Raw genomic sequence first — 16,330 nt, forward strand, 5'->3', positions numbered from 1 at the left:
CCTTATAGGCAATCAAAAAATGCTTAATTTAATGTGAGAGGAAGGATACTCTGGGGTATTGGGCACAGCAGATAATGTGGATTATTCCCACCCCGTCCCTGGCTTGCCATTTGACTTGATTTACTTAGCACCCAGATATTAGTTTTTTGAGTATTTGACAAGCAATCCAGAAAGATAAGCAGACAGGCAAATCACTGACTCTCTGTGCCTCAATGTACATGTATGAAACAGGAATAATCACTTTTACTCTCCACACAGGTGTATTTCAAGGCTTAATTAACTTGTTAATGGCTTTGAAGCATTTTATGGTTTTCCTAAGGAAATCACTTTATTCTAATGAGTGAGTTTGAGAAAGCAGAGAGGTCAAAAACTTGACATGTCTCGATTGCAAAAGGAATTCCATTTCACAAAGCTCCTGTTGAACATGGAGGTGAATCAGGAAGTTTTAACTCTCTCTTTCCCTAAGTGAGGCTCAAGTATATCTGAGCGCTGTACTAAAGGATTCTACAGTATGTGAAGGTGAAGACAGAAGGGCTGTATAAACTGAATCACCGGCGAGGGAGAACTGGTGGAAGCCATGAGATGGTAAGGATAAAGTAAACACTACTGGATAGCAGTCTCGTGTTCTCTAGAACAGAATCACTTTGATTTCATTTCCATGACGCGCACTGGCTCAGGTGTGCTGGCAGGTTTTGATGGCAAATCCTGTCTGCTCAGAAGGAACTATGCTGGTTGCAGTCTCCTGTAGTAATTTTTGTTCATTACCTGGTGCAACCTCCATTGAGGAGGATTTCTAGTGTTATTTGGGGTTGTGTGGAGGAGTCTAACTTCCTAAATGGATGACCCAAAGTTCACTGTGGTGATTGTGACATTTCAGATGTGGGATGAATCTCGCCTGTGAATTATCTGAACTGCAGTTCTGTGATGCACAATTAACATCTTGCATGAAAAATCCAAGTTAGACAACAAGTCCTGCTTTTAGTGCTTTTATTCCTGTAACAAGGGAACTTTTCTTTTTCTGTTAGGCTGCAAAACCCAAGAAAGGTTTAAAAGGTATGTACACTTGTGTGTTTCTCACTACAATACCCTTTGGGCTGTTTGAGAAGAGGTGGGGTAAAGGTACGCCAACGCTGAGGGGTCACTGACACACCCACAGGTACAAGGGAGAATCCTGGCTACTGGCTTCAGGTTCTTTTTCTCCAAGATATGAACATGCAAAGTGTTCATATTGCTTGTGCTAAGGCATTGCTGATTCAGCCGTGAAATTCAACTTCCTCTTAAATCAGGCAACCTTGTACGTAGGGGCATGTTTCCCCTCCCATGAGGAATTATGCAGATCCAGTGGAGACTATACCTTTATCAACCTCAACTTGTTCTTTTCCCCCATCAGCCTCAATTCCCTGTTGATATGACAGAGGCTGGCTCCCACACCGTTGTATGCTGATACAGTACAGAACAGCTTCCGGCTTTCTAAGGCTTTGTGGGTCCTTCACATATTTTAGAATGAGAACCTCATTAGATTACTTTAATCTCTGCGTGTGCCCAGTGACTGAGTGATGGGAGGCATCTTGCAAATCCAACAAATAAAGAAATCCCCTACTTTGGGCCAGGTGAGGGCAAACTTCTCTATTGAGAGCCCCATCTGGGCCACACTTCCTTGTGTTCACAAGATATCGGCTGAAAACTTGGCCCCACTGAAGTCAGTGGAAATTTTGCCATCCACTTCAGTCAGGCCAGGATTTCATCCATCATCTTTAGGCTGACCAGGAAGAACCCCAAACCTTATGCTGATGATGCATATGTGCTTGAGATTGGAGGCTTTTGATTAGACCAAGTGCTGTCTGAATGTATGCTTTTATCCACGTGTTGCCCAGCTCCCCTGATGGGATGACCTTGCTCTGTTTCATTCTAGGTTCCATCCAGGACATGCTCAGTGACCTCCTGGGAGATGATGGTAAATGCTCTTTCACCGACATTGAAAAGGTGTTTTTTTCTCCTCATGTGGATGTAGAGCTGGTGAGATGTGCTGGCTTGGCAGCCTTGGAGAATGAAGCCTTCTGTTTATTCATAGAGCAGCTACAGCACTGGCTGTGAAAGCACAAACTTCCCCTGCAATGGTGCATCAACCCTGTCCTGTAGGGACCCCCTCTGAGTAAAAGGGATGGTTAATTTTCATGCAGTCCATTCAGTCCTTGGCTCCTCAGCAGACATGGACATCAGTGCGGGAGCGGGGTTAGCAGTGAAGGTGGTACTTGGTATGCAGCTTTTGGAGCAAAGATCTGGAGCAAGTTCCATATTCTCCATGATTTATTTCTAGATGAAACCCCCATTAAATCCAACAAGCCTTCCCAGCACCGTGGGGGCAGTGGAAGGAGATCCAGAGACATTGTCTCCAAAGCCAGCAAAAAGTGAGTACGTCTGAATCACACTATTAAATAAGAGATCGAAGACGGAGACTTGGCTGCTTGCTAGTGTCCCTGCACCCAGGAGCTCCTCAGCCATGTCCTGTGTTTCACTTCTTGCCTCTAGTCATTTATTTGGGGACTTTACAGTTATTGCTTTAGGGTGAGATTTTTCAAAGGCACAACTAGAAGTTTGGTGGCCAGATCCCACTGGCTCTCAAATCTCCATCCCTCTGATGGGTGTATTCTTCCCTCAGCTGCACCTGCACCAGCCTACTGAAATAATAGGACCCCATTTAATAAGGTTATGCAGGTGATGCTGAGGGCAGCATTTAGCTCTGTCTGAAGAAATAGCATCCTAGCACTAGCATAACTCCACCTACACTCCTCTTGTAAGGGTCAGAATAACTCCCGCCCTGCAGGGACGTCTCCCAGTCTTCTCTCCCTGTGAGTGTCCCAACTTCAGACTGCAGATGGCTTTGGCAGTAACCTCCCGCCTGGCCGCCTTTCTTGGGATTGTGTGCCGCAAGTAGCAGGGCAGTTCCTAATCCTTCTGTGTCTGTTGCAGCTCCGTTTTGGAGGATGGTGTCTTCAGCAAGATGGCTGCAGAGGAGGGTGCAGGAGCAGAGGTGAACAAAGGCCTGGGGGGGCTGGGAGGAGGGGAGAGAGTGTGTGAGTGAGGGGAGTTCCTAATGAACACACAGAACCAAATTCCACCCTGCCGGAATGTCACTGAAGCCAGCTGAGTTCCCATAGGGATTCATTTAATTCTAGGAGTCCCATTGACTGCAGATCTTATTTGGACATCCCTCTAGTTGTTGTAAAATGGAGATGGATGGTGGGAGAATGAGAAGCGAACATCCTAGTTGGTGCTGAGCTCTGGTGGATGACTGACTTTGTCTGATGAGCATTAATTGTATTCCAATGTATCACAAAGCACTGTTTGGTGATAAGAAAACCTGGATTTTTGCTTTGCTTCCTGGTGTAGTGTCACTTTCACCAATCAGTCAGATTTCAGCAAGGAAACAAAAGTTCCTTGGCTCAAGGATTTCCCAAACACCCATGTTCTCCTAAGGAACTGAAAAATTCCCAAGCCTCAGAAGACACATAATGAAAGGCTCTCAAAGCACTTTACAGACAGGACTGAAATAGGCCTTACAGTGCTCCTGGGAGTTGGGCGTGTATTATTACCCCTGTGTTACCCATGAGGAAAGCTGAGGTGCAGAGAGCTGAAGTGGCTTTCCCAGGATCACAGTGAATGAGTGGTAGAGTCAGGAACAGAACCCAGAAGTCGTGACTCCCAGGCTCCTTGCGTAACTTCTGTAGACACGCTACCTCCACTGTAACCTGGTCAGTCTGTGTCGCTGGTGCTTTATTTTAAACGCAGACAGGATTTACTTACTGGCACATTTCCACTTTGGACTAGATATAGAATAGATGGCATTTAACAACGAATGCAGAGTGTGCCATGGCAAGTGAAAATACGTAAGCAAACTAAAAACATGCCTTTTATGTGGATTGGGCTTTCTTGAGCCTCCTCTGGTGCTGCATGCTTCCCACTGCATGTTAGAGTGATCTCCTCTCTCCTGACTTTGCATGCAGGGATCCGACCTCTCAGATGTAGACCCACAAGCTTTGCTGGAGACCCTGAAGGTAAGTGAATAAAACATCACTAGTCTTAAAACTTCACTGACCGTGGCTGTGACATGCTAGAACTAACCTCGGACTTCTGCCTGTTGGGGTATGTCTCCACTGCAGTCAGAGGGGTGACTGCAGCACATGTAGACATACCCAGGCTAGCTTTGATCTAGCTAGCTCGAATAGTGATAGCAGTGAAGCCGCAGCAAGGCAGGCTAATGGCTTGAGTACATACACAGGACCCAGGCAGGCTTGTACAGTCCCTGTTGCCACCTGTGCCCTCACTTCACTGCTGTTGTTACTCAATCTAGCTAGGTCAAAGCTAGCTTGGGTGTATCTGTCTATGCTGCAGTCACACCTCTGATTGCTGTATAGACACGCCCTTGGTCTGCTGCCCTGTGTCTCTTAATCAGTGTTTAATTGTAACCTCTTCCTCCAAGAGCTTTTCTTCATCGAGACCCATGTTGTGTCCTTGGTTTCTGGGACATCTTTAGCTCAGCACTTTGAGACCTGGCAGTGAACTTTAGGTGTATGCAGAAGACTCGCAGCATCAGGCCTCGGTTTATTTTTCCTCCTTAAATATTTCCTAGTCACATCCAGTTAAAAATCTCCCCACTGGTGAGTATTGAAAAATAGGGAGGCGAGTACATTTGCTGGCGTTGACACGTGCTTTTTGTGGCACAGTCTTTGCCGGGCCCTGTGGCCACCCAAGGTGAAAAATGCAGGCTGGGCAGATCTGCTGCCCTTGCTTCTCTGGGGAGTGATTTGGACTAGAACTGGACTGGGAACCAGGTTTGGGATGAAGGTCCACTGGCCACCCTGTGGATAAATCCTTCCAGAGCGGACAGCAGGGCCCTGAGAACACCGTCCCTGGCCAGCAGATCAGAAAGGTGGCACATCGTGCAGCCCAGTTTTAGTTTAAATGTCCATATTCACGTGTTCAAGAATATCCTGTCAAAACAAGGCGGTCGCCACATGCTCTACTGCGTGAGCACCAGGGCATCAGCTCAGTTCTTCATGCTCCCATGTATGTGCTTTTTATCCCCAGGAGATGGATGACATGGAAGCTGATCTCCTAGGCATAAAGAAGTCTAGTTCTGGGGCTGGGAGGACAATGGCAAAGGGTTCCGAGAAACTTGACTCCTCAGGTGATCTGGCAAAAACTTCAGGGAAGCTAACGACTGTTGAGAAAGGTGAGTGCGATGAGCTGCCACTCTGCCAGCGCTTCCTTTATACCTGGCCTGGCCGATTGCGAAAGGGCTTTGAATGAAGCTGTTGCCCTCCTGGGGCTTTGAATATTTGATTCTAGAATATCCTCCGGGACAGGGACTGTCCCATGACCAAAGCTGGATTTGATCTGTTTTGCACCTGAACCGGGACCTAAAAATATGTTCAGTGGCTCACGTTTGTGAACATAAAAAACAGACTTTTGTATGCATTTGTACAGGGCCTAGCACAATGGAGTCCTGGGCCATGTCTGGGGCTGCTCAGCACTACAATGTTATAGTAAAATAGTGACGGTTCCCTACCTAGAACCAGACCTTGCTGCTCACTTACTTGCAGTGATAAACCTAGGGGCACCCAGACTTTGCCCAGCCAAGGGCCACACAGGCTACTTGTCCAGAGTCTGTGGGTTGCACCTTAGTGAAGCAGACTCTAGCTGTCATCCTCTTCAGACACAGTTGCCGCCCCAGGAATCTACAGGTCCCAGTCTGCAGTGATCTCTGCCTGCATCCAATCAGACAGGCTGCCCAGGTGGGGACGGCACATGGCTCACCAAGACCTGTAGACCGTGTGGCACTGGACACCTGCGTTAAAGATGTATGTGGCTCTGGATCACGTTGTTGCACTATAGGTGGCATATGACCTGCCGGCATGCCTTAGCTGTGCCTGGAAACACTTACAATAAATCTCCATGAGTACTGATAGCCAGCCTTTTAGGGTGGGGCTGCTCCCAAACAGATCGTGTTCAAAGGTGGCCAGGCTTTTGGCCTCATTGGTTATAAAGGATCCATCTACAAACTAGGGATCAGGATCAGAACACCACAAGAGGGGACATGTTTGCATGAAGAGCCCTCGCCAAAGATATTCCACCCCTTGAATCCCTCGGGGGAATTGTCTTGTTGTATGCATGCTCAGGTTACTGCAGAAAGTAAAATAGGCTCCTAGCTGGAAAGGTTAACCCTGTATTTACTCTGAATAGATTATTTCTGTACGTGTGTGGGGAGGAGAGGGGAGAGCATGGACAGTGAAGAGACTCTGCCTGTCTGTGGGCAAACCCCCCTATCTGATGGTTTTTGTAGGAGAGTCCGCCACTGGAATTGAAAAGAAACCTCTCTCCACTCCCACCACCCCCCAGCGACAATACAAGAAGTCTTCCTTTGAAGGTAGGATTTGGGAGGGTACAGTTTGCGCTCTCACAGCTTGACTCTCACCTTTAATTTACTGGGAGACTAGTAGATCTTCATCTCCTTTTAAGGATAAGTTTGCTGCAAGAGTCAAGGGGTAACAGGGCACAGACAGAGTCTTTCTCCTCTAGATCTCCAGTTTAAACCTCCTCCAGCTCAAAGTACAGCGAGGGTGACCTGTGAGAAATTAGTTTCTGATCTCCTACTGCGGTTCCTAAGGTGTCCATAGCACAAAAATCAACACTAGGATTGGTAGGGAGGCCAAGGACTACATGGGCCATGAACACCAAGTACCTTCTCATGCCCAACGGTGCCCTCTACAGGTCGGGGTTGAGACAAACTTGGCTCATGGGGCAATGTGAGAATCCCATACATCAGGGGTAGGCAACCTATGGCAGGTGTGCCGAAGGCGGCACGCGAGCTGATTTTCAGTGGCAGTCACGCTACCCGGGTCCTGGCCACCAGTCCAGGGGGCTCTGCATTTTAATTTAATTTTAAATGAAGTTTCTTAAACATTTAAAAATCTTATTTACTTTACATACAAATAGTTTAGTTATATATTATAGACTTATAGAAAGAGACCTTCTAAAAACATTAAAATGTATTACTGGCACGTGAAACCTTAAATCAGAGTGAATAAATGAAGACTCAGCACAGCACTTCTGAAAGGTTGCCGACCTCTGCCATACGTGTTCTCTAGGCACCACTCTCCAGCACTAAATTCACGTAAATCTCGCTGCCAAATATATATGAGGGGAACATAAGGTAGAAAGAACTCTACAGCAGCTTGTCACGGTAATGCAAAAAAACCATGCCATAGAGATAAAGGAATGTGGGGGTGTGAATTTGGCTTCAGTTCATTACTCTGCCTTGCATCTTCTCTCTCCCATTTCTCTTTACTCAACAGACGACGAGGATGAGTCTAAGAAGCAACCACGTAAGAGAATAGGGAACCTGGCTTAAAAAATATCCTATAGTGGGGTGTATGGGTGGACTCTGGTCTTTTGGATGGGATTCCTGGGAGTACCGTATTTAGGGTTATATTGTCACATGTCTTTTTAAATGATGATCTGTGTAACACACGGAGATCTTTGTATAGAACGTTTTATAGAAGTATAGTGCTTGACAAGCAATAATTTAAATGTCTCCCACTGCTATGAGCTAGGCAGGTATTATACCAGCTTTATAGATGGTGAAACTGAGGCGCAGCACCTGGAAATAGAATCCATGTCTCCTTATTTTTCCAGTCCTATGCTTTAACCAGGCGGTTATGCTCCCTGTTCTAGAGCCTACTGAAATCAGTGGAAAGAATCCCAGTGACTTCACCAGGCTTTGGATCAGGCTGTCTATGGGTCTGAGATAATGTGAGAACTGGCCTCGTGGCATTTCCATACCTGGACAGGGCAAGTGCAAACAGAGGGCCCAATCTCAAGTGATTTCAGCCCCATAAATGATCCCTTAAGGGAAGACAATAGGGTAGAAAATCATGAACATACATAGAACTCTTGAGATACTGGAGGTCACCCAAGTCCAGAGAGATTCAGGTATAACGGGTTCCTTGCAGAATCTGAATTCTCAGCTGTGTTTTATCACCAATGGAAGCTGCCATCCAAGAAATAGGCATTTTGAGACTGTCCAAATTCACATGACATTGACATTGAGGTCATAGGAGAGAGCCAAGACTTTATGGGAAAAATAGGCTAAACTGTCTTTCCCAATGACAATATAGCTCAACCTGCAACTCCAGGTACCCCTAGGAGGAGTTCGGGACCCATTGAATTTTGCCAGTGACTCCAACAGGAGCAAGATCTGGCTCATGCAGAATCCCCAGTTACAGATGGTGGTCTCGATATTTAGCTCTTTGCAGATAGTCCAGCTCCAAGAAGACAGTTTCCAAATGCCATTTTTTTTCCCCCTTTTATTCCCATGTGCTGATTGCCAGATTTAGACGATCCTTTGGCAGGGCTTTTATCGGATGAGGAGGAAAATGCTGTTAAGACGTTACCTCCAACAGGCACCAAAAGTAGCCCTGAAAGACATACTGGACCAGCCAAAGGTATGGAGTCATGCTAGAATTACACTCTCTCCACAGAACTAGTTTGGGCTGCTCCGTAATTTGCTTCAGTAACATGAACACCATGCTTTTCCCAGCTTTTAAATCACTGACCTGTCAATTTTATGGGGACTCCCTGGGTATCAGACATTCTCACTATCACCAGGCAGCACAGTAGAGTCATGAACTGACCTTTCATCTCTGCGGACTTGGGTTCAAATCCTAGCTTTAGTCTCACCCCTAATGGATTTTTAATATCTCTGGGGTGGCCCAGGATTGGGATAGTGAGGGCACTGCAGGTCAAGCTGGGGTTCTGGTGGTAGAGCAGCTGGGAAAGAGGGGAACATCCAGGACTAGTATAATGGGAGGTGCTGGGAGCGCGGAAGCAAAGTCTGGAGTAGCTGGGGCTACCATAGGTCTGAGATGCGTGGGTAGGGCTAGGGGCAGACTGGGGTAGCAGGAATCCTACAAAGCAGGATTGAGAGCCTGTAACATCTCCGGCGCTGGCAAGTGCTAAATAACGTCTCCTTGTTAATGGTCACCAAATTCATCCAAAGATGCATTTTACAAAAGAGCAAGAGAGTGTGCAGCAAAGCAGCGCACTAATGCTTTGTCGCTTCCCAGTGATTTGTTGTTTGGCTGCAAAAGAACCATTTACAGGCGATGGCGTCAAAGATCCCAACAACAGGACAAGCGTCGTGTGATTTCAACTAGTGCTGTAAACCCAGGGGCCTCTGCTAAGAAAGATCTTCCTTCCATTTAACAGGGATCTCTCTCTCCTCAGCTCCTGGCCATGCTGTTGCTCCCGTGCGGAGGAGGGAGGAGCTGACATTTGAAGATGATGGGGATGACCTGATGGACGCGCTGGGGTTTGGCGAGAGTTCGAGGGGAGAGCTGAAGCAGGAGAGGAAAGGAGAAGAGTAAGGAGTTGCCAGGAAATCAAGTACAGAGCAACTCATGAGCTAATCACGCTGGGTTTCAGTCATTAAGTGCCTGGGATTGAAAAAGAGCAGAAGAATATTGCAAGTACTTAGTTACCCCAGAGCTACGTGGGCATGAATCACCGGAGCTGAATCACTGCTATGACTATTCTGTATCGCTGGAGTGGTCTCGAAGGCCGGGTCTGCACTTAAAAATTAGATCAACCTAGAGACGTCTCTCAGGGCTATGAAAAATTTCACCCCCTGAGCACCGTAGTTAGGTTGACCCAACCCCTACTGTAGGCACGGCTAGCCCAGCAAAAGACCTGGCTACTGCCTCTCTGAGAGCTGGATTAGCTACATTGACAGAAAACCCCTTCCCTCAGTGTAGGAAGCGTCTGCGCTACAGCAGCTTCGTTGCAGCGCTAAAGCTGTGCCGTTGTAGCACTTGTCGTGCAGACAGGACCGAAGCAATGGACATGGGGAAGGGAGGAGGAAGGGCACAGTACTGAAATTCTGATCACACATCCAGTTCTACTGTGGGCTTATCTACTAAAATGAGCAGCGAAGAAATAGTTAACTTTGTTCCCATGTAAACTGTTGTGATTGTTAATTATTTATATTGCAGTCGCATCTGGGAACCTCACTCATGGTGGCCCAGGACCCCATTGTGTCAGGTGCTGTACAAACAAAGCTCAAAAGGACAGTCCCTGCCCTAAAGAACTTCCAGTCTAAGGGTATGGCTACATCTGGAATTTCAAAGCGCTGCCGCGGCAGCGCTTTGAAGTGTGAGTGTAGTCAGAGCAGCAGTGCTGGGAGAGAGCTCTCCCAGCGCTGCATGTAAACCACATCCCTTACGGGTGTAGCGTGCAGCGCTGAGAGCCGCGCTCCCAGCGCTGCTGCCCTGATTACACTGACGCTTTACAGCGCTGTATCTTGCAGCGCCCAGGGGGGTGTTTTTTCACACCCCAGTTGCAGCGCTGTAAAGTGTGAGTGTAGCCAAGGCCTAAGTAACACCCTGTTGAGATGAACAGGAGCAAATCTCACCCTTCAGAGCTATTGTTTCAGGCTAGCTGGGTGCAGATTCATTCAGGGTCAGCACTGGAAATATTTCCTTGCCACTATAAGAGCTAGAAATTTTAATTTCATAGATATATAGGTATTAAAAAAAAAATGAACCAGAAGCAGGTCAGACTGAGAGAGACATGCTGGAAGGTCATGCTAGCCACTCCCATGTCAGCTCCTGAGCACAGCCTTGTTTGCCCGCATAGGGGGACAGACGGTGCTTCAATGATTTCCAGCCCTGCCTAGACACTTGTAACTCTTTTTGCTCTCTGGCAGGGAAGAGCCCCGCCCTGCCCGCTCCAAGCTGGAGGAGTTGTTGGGCAATGGGACCGCAGCCAAACTCCTGGAGCGACCCATCACGGGAGAACGCAAGGAGTTCAAACTGGATACAAAATACCAACAGCAACCTGGTGAGTAAGGCCAGAAACCTGCCGGTTTAGCAACACTGTGAAAGGTGGCATTTTTTTGCGACATTGGTATGCTGGTAATAGCCCTAGTGTAGGTGCAGTTATAGCAGCATAAAAGTGCTTTTGCTGGCATAGCGTATTTTGCTCGGGGAACCAGTATAAGCTATACCAGCAAAAGCACTTTCATGACTGTAGATCTGCATTTGCACTGGGAGGGTGTGGCCTACTCAGGGTATAGTCTAGAATAATGAATAGCTGTGTCACCCCTCCTCTCTTACCTGGCATAAATCAATCTGGAGTGCTCCCAAACAGCTGCCGGCATGTAAGTTACTCCCATCTGTGTCTGTCTGTCTGAGCTGCAGCCAAACAGCCACATCTGGGCTCATACCTGGGCTCATACCAGCCTTGGGTATAGTACAGGGTGACCCCAACTCACTCCCAGTCTTCGATTTTCCCCTAGAAATGTATGTGCTGTGCTGCCCAGCCTGCTCCTGGACAATACATGTGTGTTAAGTCCTTTAACGCTTTAAGATGATAATATGCCAGCTTATTATTTCAAATAGTTCTTCAGACACTTCTATTTAAACACACTGGACTAGATAAAACAGTAAAACAAATGCATTAACTACAAAGAGAGAGATTTTCAGTGAATAAAGTAACGAGGCATAGAAGCCAGAAATGGTTACGTGAAAAGTAAAGATAAAACGCAACTAGTGCCTAACCGAACAACCCGTGTTAAATTCAAAGCAAAGTTTTTCTCGACACATGCACTCAGTAGTCTGACTGGCCAAACTTCGTAGGCCAGGACCCCTTCTTCCGTTTAATGGCTGCTTACTTTGTCCCTTCTTGTACGGTGAATCAGTGAGCAGAGAGGAGAGGGTACCTCGGGCACTTATTCCTCCATTTTATGGTGTCAGTCCCCCTCTTGGAAAACATTTCCTGCTGAGATTCAGGAGACAGAGTGTCTATATGTAAGGCTATTTCCTGCTGGCTTTCCCCACCTGTTTGAAACTCCCTTTGTCTGTCTTCCTGCTTGATGACTCTGTGTTTTGCTTAAATGCAAATTAAGCAGAGCACACATTCCTTTGTTTGAGACAGACCTGTTTGCTAACCTCAGTTGGAACGTGTGTTAATAACATCTTACAGGGAAATCTGATAACTTTACAATCAATGTTGCCACACATATTTTATCAAGACAGCATTGACCAGCAAATTATGAGCCTTCAAATGATACCTCACAGGACACCCCTTGTACCAAGATGGTTGCAGTAGGGTGTGGACATGGGGTATGTTCTGTACTGGTTTGCCAGCATAACAATACCAGTATAGCTAGAACAGCCAACTTTTCTAGCGTCAGCAGGGCCTACGCAAATTACAGTGAAACTCCCAAACAACAGACAAAAGCGAGAGCATGGGAGTGGGTGGTGATGCAGCCTGCTTGCTTCTTGGACCGACTTTAGTCTCCATGTCTCTAAACAGATAAGGAAACCATTTGGGACGATGAGGATTTCACCTTCGGGGCCTACCAGCCCACCCTGGCCTCCACACCTGAGGGCCGGCAGTCCAGACGACAGTCTGTCAGGTATGTGTTTGTATATGATGCCTGCCTGTGTCTTTTGCCACACTAATCACCAGGCCATGCTGCCTCCCAGCAGGGAGCTGCCGAAGTCCTAACACTCTCAGCTTTGTGTGTCTGTCTCTCGCTCCATTGCAGGTTTTCAGCAGACAATGTCAATGAACTGAAAATGGACCAAAGGTCCAAACCAACCACTCCAGCCACCACGAGCCCCATGCGAGGCAGTAAGACTGGCGCTGATTGGCTGGGCTTGAAAGATGAGGACTTTATCGATTTGGACCCTCCATCTCCAGCCAAGGACGCCGCCAAAGGTAGTCCTGCAGCAGCCTCTTTGAACACGCCGTCCAGCTCCTCAGCCACCAAGCAGCCCAGCCCAGCCAGCCAGCTCCTTCCTGGGACAAAGTCAGCTGCAGGGGAAGCAGCAGTGAAACCGAGACCACTTGAGGAGGAGAAGGATAGCTGGCTGAATGACGCCTTGTCTCGAAAGAAATCCCAGTTGCAGGGGAAGGTCAAGGAGAAAAGGGCTGGGCCCTCGGGCTCCCTGAGACAGGATGACGAGGTGGACACAATTACTGTTACCAGGTAAAGACATGCCAGTGGGCTGTTTTTCAGAGGTGTAGAACTCCTGCAGTTCCCACTGGCTTCACTGGGGGTCGCGAGGGTTCAGCACCTCTGAAAATCAGGCCATTTTTAAGGGCCTAACTTTAGGCACCCAAATGTGACTATTTTTGCCAACAGAAATGGAAGTGGGATAAGAGCATAGGACTTCCTAGTTTCCAGGTCAATGCGGAGTCCAGACTGTGCGGCCTTTCACTGCAGCTGCGAGGGACATTACGCAGGCTGCCATTGTAACTGTGTAAAGGCTACAGTGATTTACTCCAGGAAGCCTGGGTCAACGATCCAGAAGCCACCAAAAATTCAAACCAATTCTGTTTTCTCTTCTGCCTTTTTCTGATTCAATAACTCTTGCCCTTAACTTGTAAGTTACAAGCAAAGTCCCTCCACCCTTTTTCAGTTATATGAGTGTAGTTGCTATGGTAATATTAATAATAAGATTATGAGCATGAAAAATATAAGAAAACTAAGGAAATTCCCAGGCAAAAATCTTCATTAACGTAGAGTTACAGCTGAAAACAAATTGGCTATGGCTTTTGCTGCCCAAAGCAGGATTGATGGCTATAATTAGGAAGAGTCTGTCAGACAAAAATGAAGTATCTTGGTAGGGTGTAGTCACAGTTTACTGTTGTGTGCATTTGCTCCTTCAGCCTTTGCAATTAAGGACACGTCTACACTGCGAAATTAAGTTGATTTAATCGACGTTGACGCAGAGCCACCACAGTAATTAAATAGTTTTTGTATGTCCACACTAGCTCCTTCTGTTGGTGATGCGTGTCCTCACCAGGAGCACTTGCTCAGTCTGTCAGCGTGGGGCACTGACAGCTGGAGCCCCACTGCCCAGGGCTGACAGCCGGAACAGTCTGATGTAAGCAGCGCAGTGTCTACACTGACACTGCATCGACCTAACTACATCGACCTAGCACTACTCTTGTGGAGATGGAGTTATTAAGTTGGTGTAGTGGGCAACTGACATCAGCAGAAGCAACATTGTAGTGTAGACGCTTAAAGAGTTAGGTCGATGTCGTAAGCTGCCTTACATTGACCTAACTCTGTAGTGTAGATCAGGCTTAATGTTTCAAACCAAGTGAATGCTGAATACTTCCATAACTCTGTTAGGAGTAGGCAATTGCTTTTGATGGAAGGGAGACCTTCATTGTCATTGAGGTTGCAAGATAGAGTTGTAGCTGACACTGGAGGATTGTGGCCCCCTCACTGTCCATTTATATTAATATTCTTTGCTCTTTCATATAAGTGACTCTTGTTTTCAGCCAACCAGCTCCCTCTGTGAGAGAGCCTCAGCGGTCTGCTGTCCCAGAAGATAAGTCCACCAGGACGGAAGACTCAGGGTATGACTTCACTATACTTATACCTACTAATCTGCCTTTTCAACAGGAACTGCTGAATGAATTAAAATGGTGTCAGACATGAGAGTATTGGGGGTCGAAATGGGGTAAATAAAAAACAATTTAAAAAAATTAGTTTTTTTTATTTAAATTGGATTTTTAAACTTAAATCAGATGTTTTTGATTTATGTTAAATGCATATTTTGTAAAATAAACGTATTTAAAATTAAATGTGAAACTCATCATTTGAGTTAATGCCTAAACTTCTTATAATTTATTAAAATCATTTACATTAAATACAAACAGAATTAAGCGGTACATGTTTGTTGTCAAATTTTAAAAAAAGACCACCGAACTGGTGGAAGTCACTGGCTAAGCATATGGAACCAGAGTTTGTTGAAGTGCTAAACCAGCTTTTGACAGCAGCGTAGCCTCTTCTGCATGTGCAGAGAGTATTTTCTTCATTTCAGATTATTCAACTAGTTTAATTCAATGACTAAGTCATTCAAAATTAAGAAACTTTCAACTTTTGGGAGTTGAAAAAACAGAGAACTTGTTTTCCTCTTTCAATCTAGGAATAAAAACTAGGTGTTAAGAAAATGAGATCTACTAGTTTTAAAATCTTGCAGGACATGGTGACCAGAAACAATCAGTTGAATTCACTAAATACAGATAATACTTGCTTTATTTAATAAATTAGTTAGTTTGAAATGCAAAATATGTTGTGATTAAAAAAAAATTCTTATGTATCCAGCACATTTAAGGTCATTTTATTAAATTAAAACCAATTAAAATTCTGGTTTTGTACATTTTTTAATTAAATTTAAATTTCCATCCAAACAGAGCTTGATACAAATCACAAGTAAAAAATTAATCATCAGCTAATAAATAAGTAATGCATCATTCACCATTTTCTAGCATAAAGAAATGTAAAAATTAAGGCTCTCTGAACAAATGTAAGTGTAAGCTATATAATTGCTTAACTAAATGTGTACAGATCTAGTGCACCCTCCTGAGTGGCAAAAAGAAGCACCAAATTTAGAGTCAAGCCTATGCAATTAAATATGTTTGGTTACCAACCAATGAGAATCAGCTTTTCTTTAGGAAAATAACAAAGAAGTACAAATGTAAAACATGATTAAAATAAATTATTTAAATCAAAGTTCCTTGCTTGCTCTGATGTTAATGGATGATTTTAAATACTTTGATTTCCTGGTTATTTATCTAAATGATTTTGATTTAAATCAGTCCACCCTAAATAAGGGTAGGCAGGAAGAGAACTTTGTGGTGGCTTTTGATTGTTCTAAATCTGTGATGTGCGTGAACAGTGAGATCGGGTGCAGTGTGTTTTAAAGACAAATCACCTTGGATTGACACCTCCAACTTCTGGCCTTTGAACACCATCCCTTTGTGACTCCACATGCAGGAATCCGTAGGCCTGGTGCTGTACAAAACTGCTGATTTGGATGTTTGGTGAAACTCTCTTCTTACAAAAGCGATGCATGTTAACTAGAAAATACCCCTTTAATCTCTCTTTCCACACACGCCCTGCTGTGGGGCTATAATGGCATTCTAGTTACTCTATGCATCCCACAGGTATCCCGTTCCATGGCTAACCACTCAGAAACAAGCCTCATCTCTTACATCTGAGTCCGGGAAAGGGGCACGTCCTGGAGACACCAGTAACGCCGGTATGTTTCACATCCCAAATTGGCCCAGCTATTGGGGAGGCAACACACACTGCTGATGCACCTAGCTGAGTGATCAGGAGACATAGAGAGACATTGTGTAACCTGGAGGATTCCCAAATTATACTCTCTCTCCTTAGATGGGGAATACAGAGTTGTATCTTTTAAAGTGAAATGATCTCTGCATCATTGCCCTTGAAGGTGAGATGAAA

General features: G+C 45.7%; 1 protein-coding gene across 2 annotated transcripts in view; it reads left to right on the forward strand.

Moving 5' to 3' along the window:
- The first annotated feature begins 75 nt into the window (after window positions 1–75).
- The window catches only part of FBF1 (Fas binding factor 1), a 31,726-nt gene continuing 15,471 nt past the window's right edge, over window positions 76–16,330 (forward strand). The window contains exons 1-15 of one of the 2 annotated variants that reach the window (XM_050919219.1): window positions 76–585; window positions 1,026–1,053; window positions 1,913–1,954; window positions 2,318–2,408; window positions 2,971–3,031; window positions 4,005–4,055; window positions 5,089–5,233; window positions 6,344–6,427; window positions 8,391–8,504; window positions 9,268–9,421; window positions 10,763–10,896; window positions 12,373–12,475; window positions 12,608–13,051; window positions 14,356–14,433; window positions 16,027–16,121. In XM_050919219.1, coding sequence (XP_050775176.1) covers window positions 583–585; window positions 1,026–1,053; window positions 1,913–1,954; window positions 2,318–2,408; window positions 2,971–3,031; window positions 4,005–4,055; window positions 5,089–5,233; window positions 6,344–6,427; window positions 8,391–8,504; window positions 9,268–9,421; window positions 10,763–10,896; window positions 12,373–12,475; window positions 12,608–13,051; window positions 14,356–14,433; window positions 16,027–16,121 — 1,627 coding nt within the window. In that variant the 5' untranslated portion in view covers window positions 76–582. The remainder of the gene's footprint in view (window positions 586–1,025; window positions 1,054–1,912; window positions 1,955–2,317; window positions 2,409–2,970; window positions 3,032–4,004; window positions 4,056–5,088; window positions 5,234–6,343; window positions 6,428–8,390; window positions 8,505–9,267; window positions 9,422–10,762; window positions 10,897–12,372; window positions 12,476–12,607; window positions 13,052–14,355; window positions 14,434–16,026; window positions 16,122–16,330) is intronic. The other variant, XM_050919220.1, reaches the window with a different exon arrangement.

Source organism: Gopherus flavomarginatus, chromosome 12 (assembly GCF_025201925.1).
Source record: "Gopherus flavomarginatus isolate rGopFla2 chromosome 12, rGopFla2.mat.asm, whole genome shotgun sequence".
Taxonomy (NCBI): Eukaryota; Metazoa; Chordata; order Testudines; family Testudinidae; genus Gopherus; species Gopherus flavomarginatus.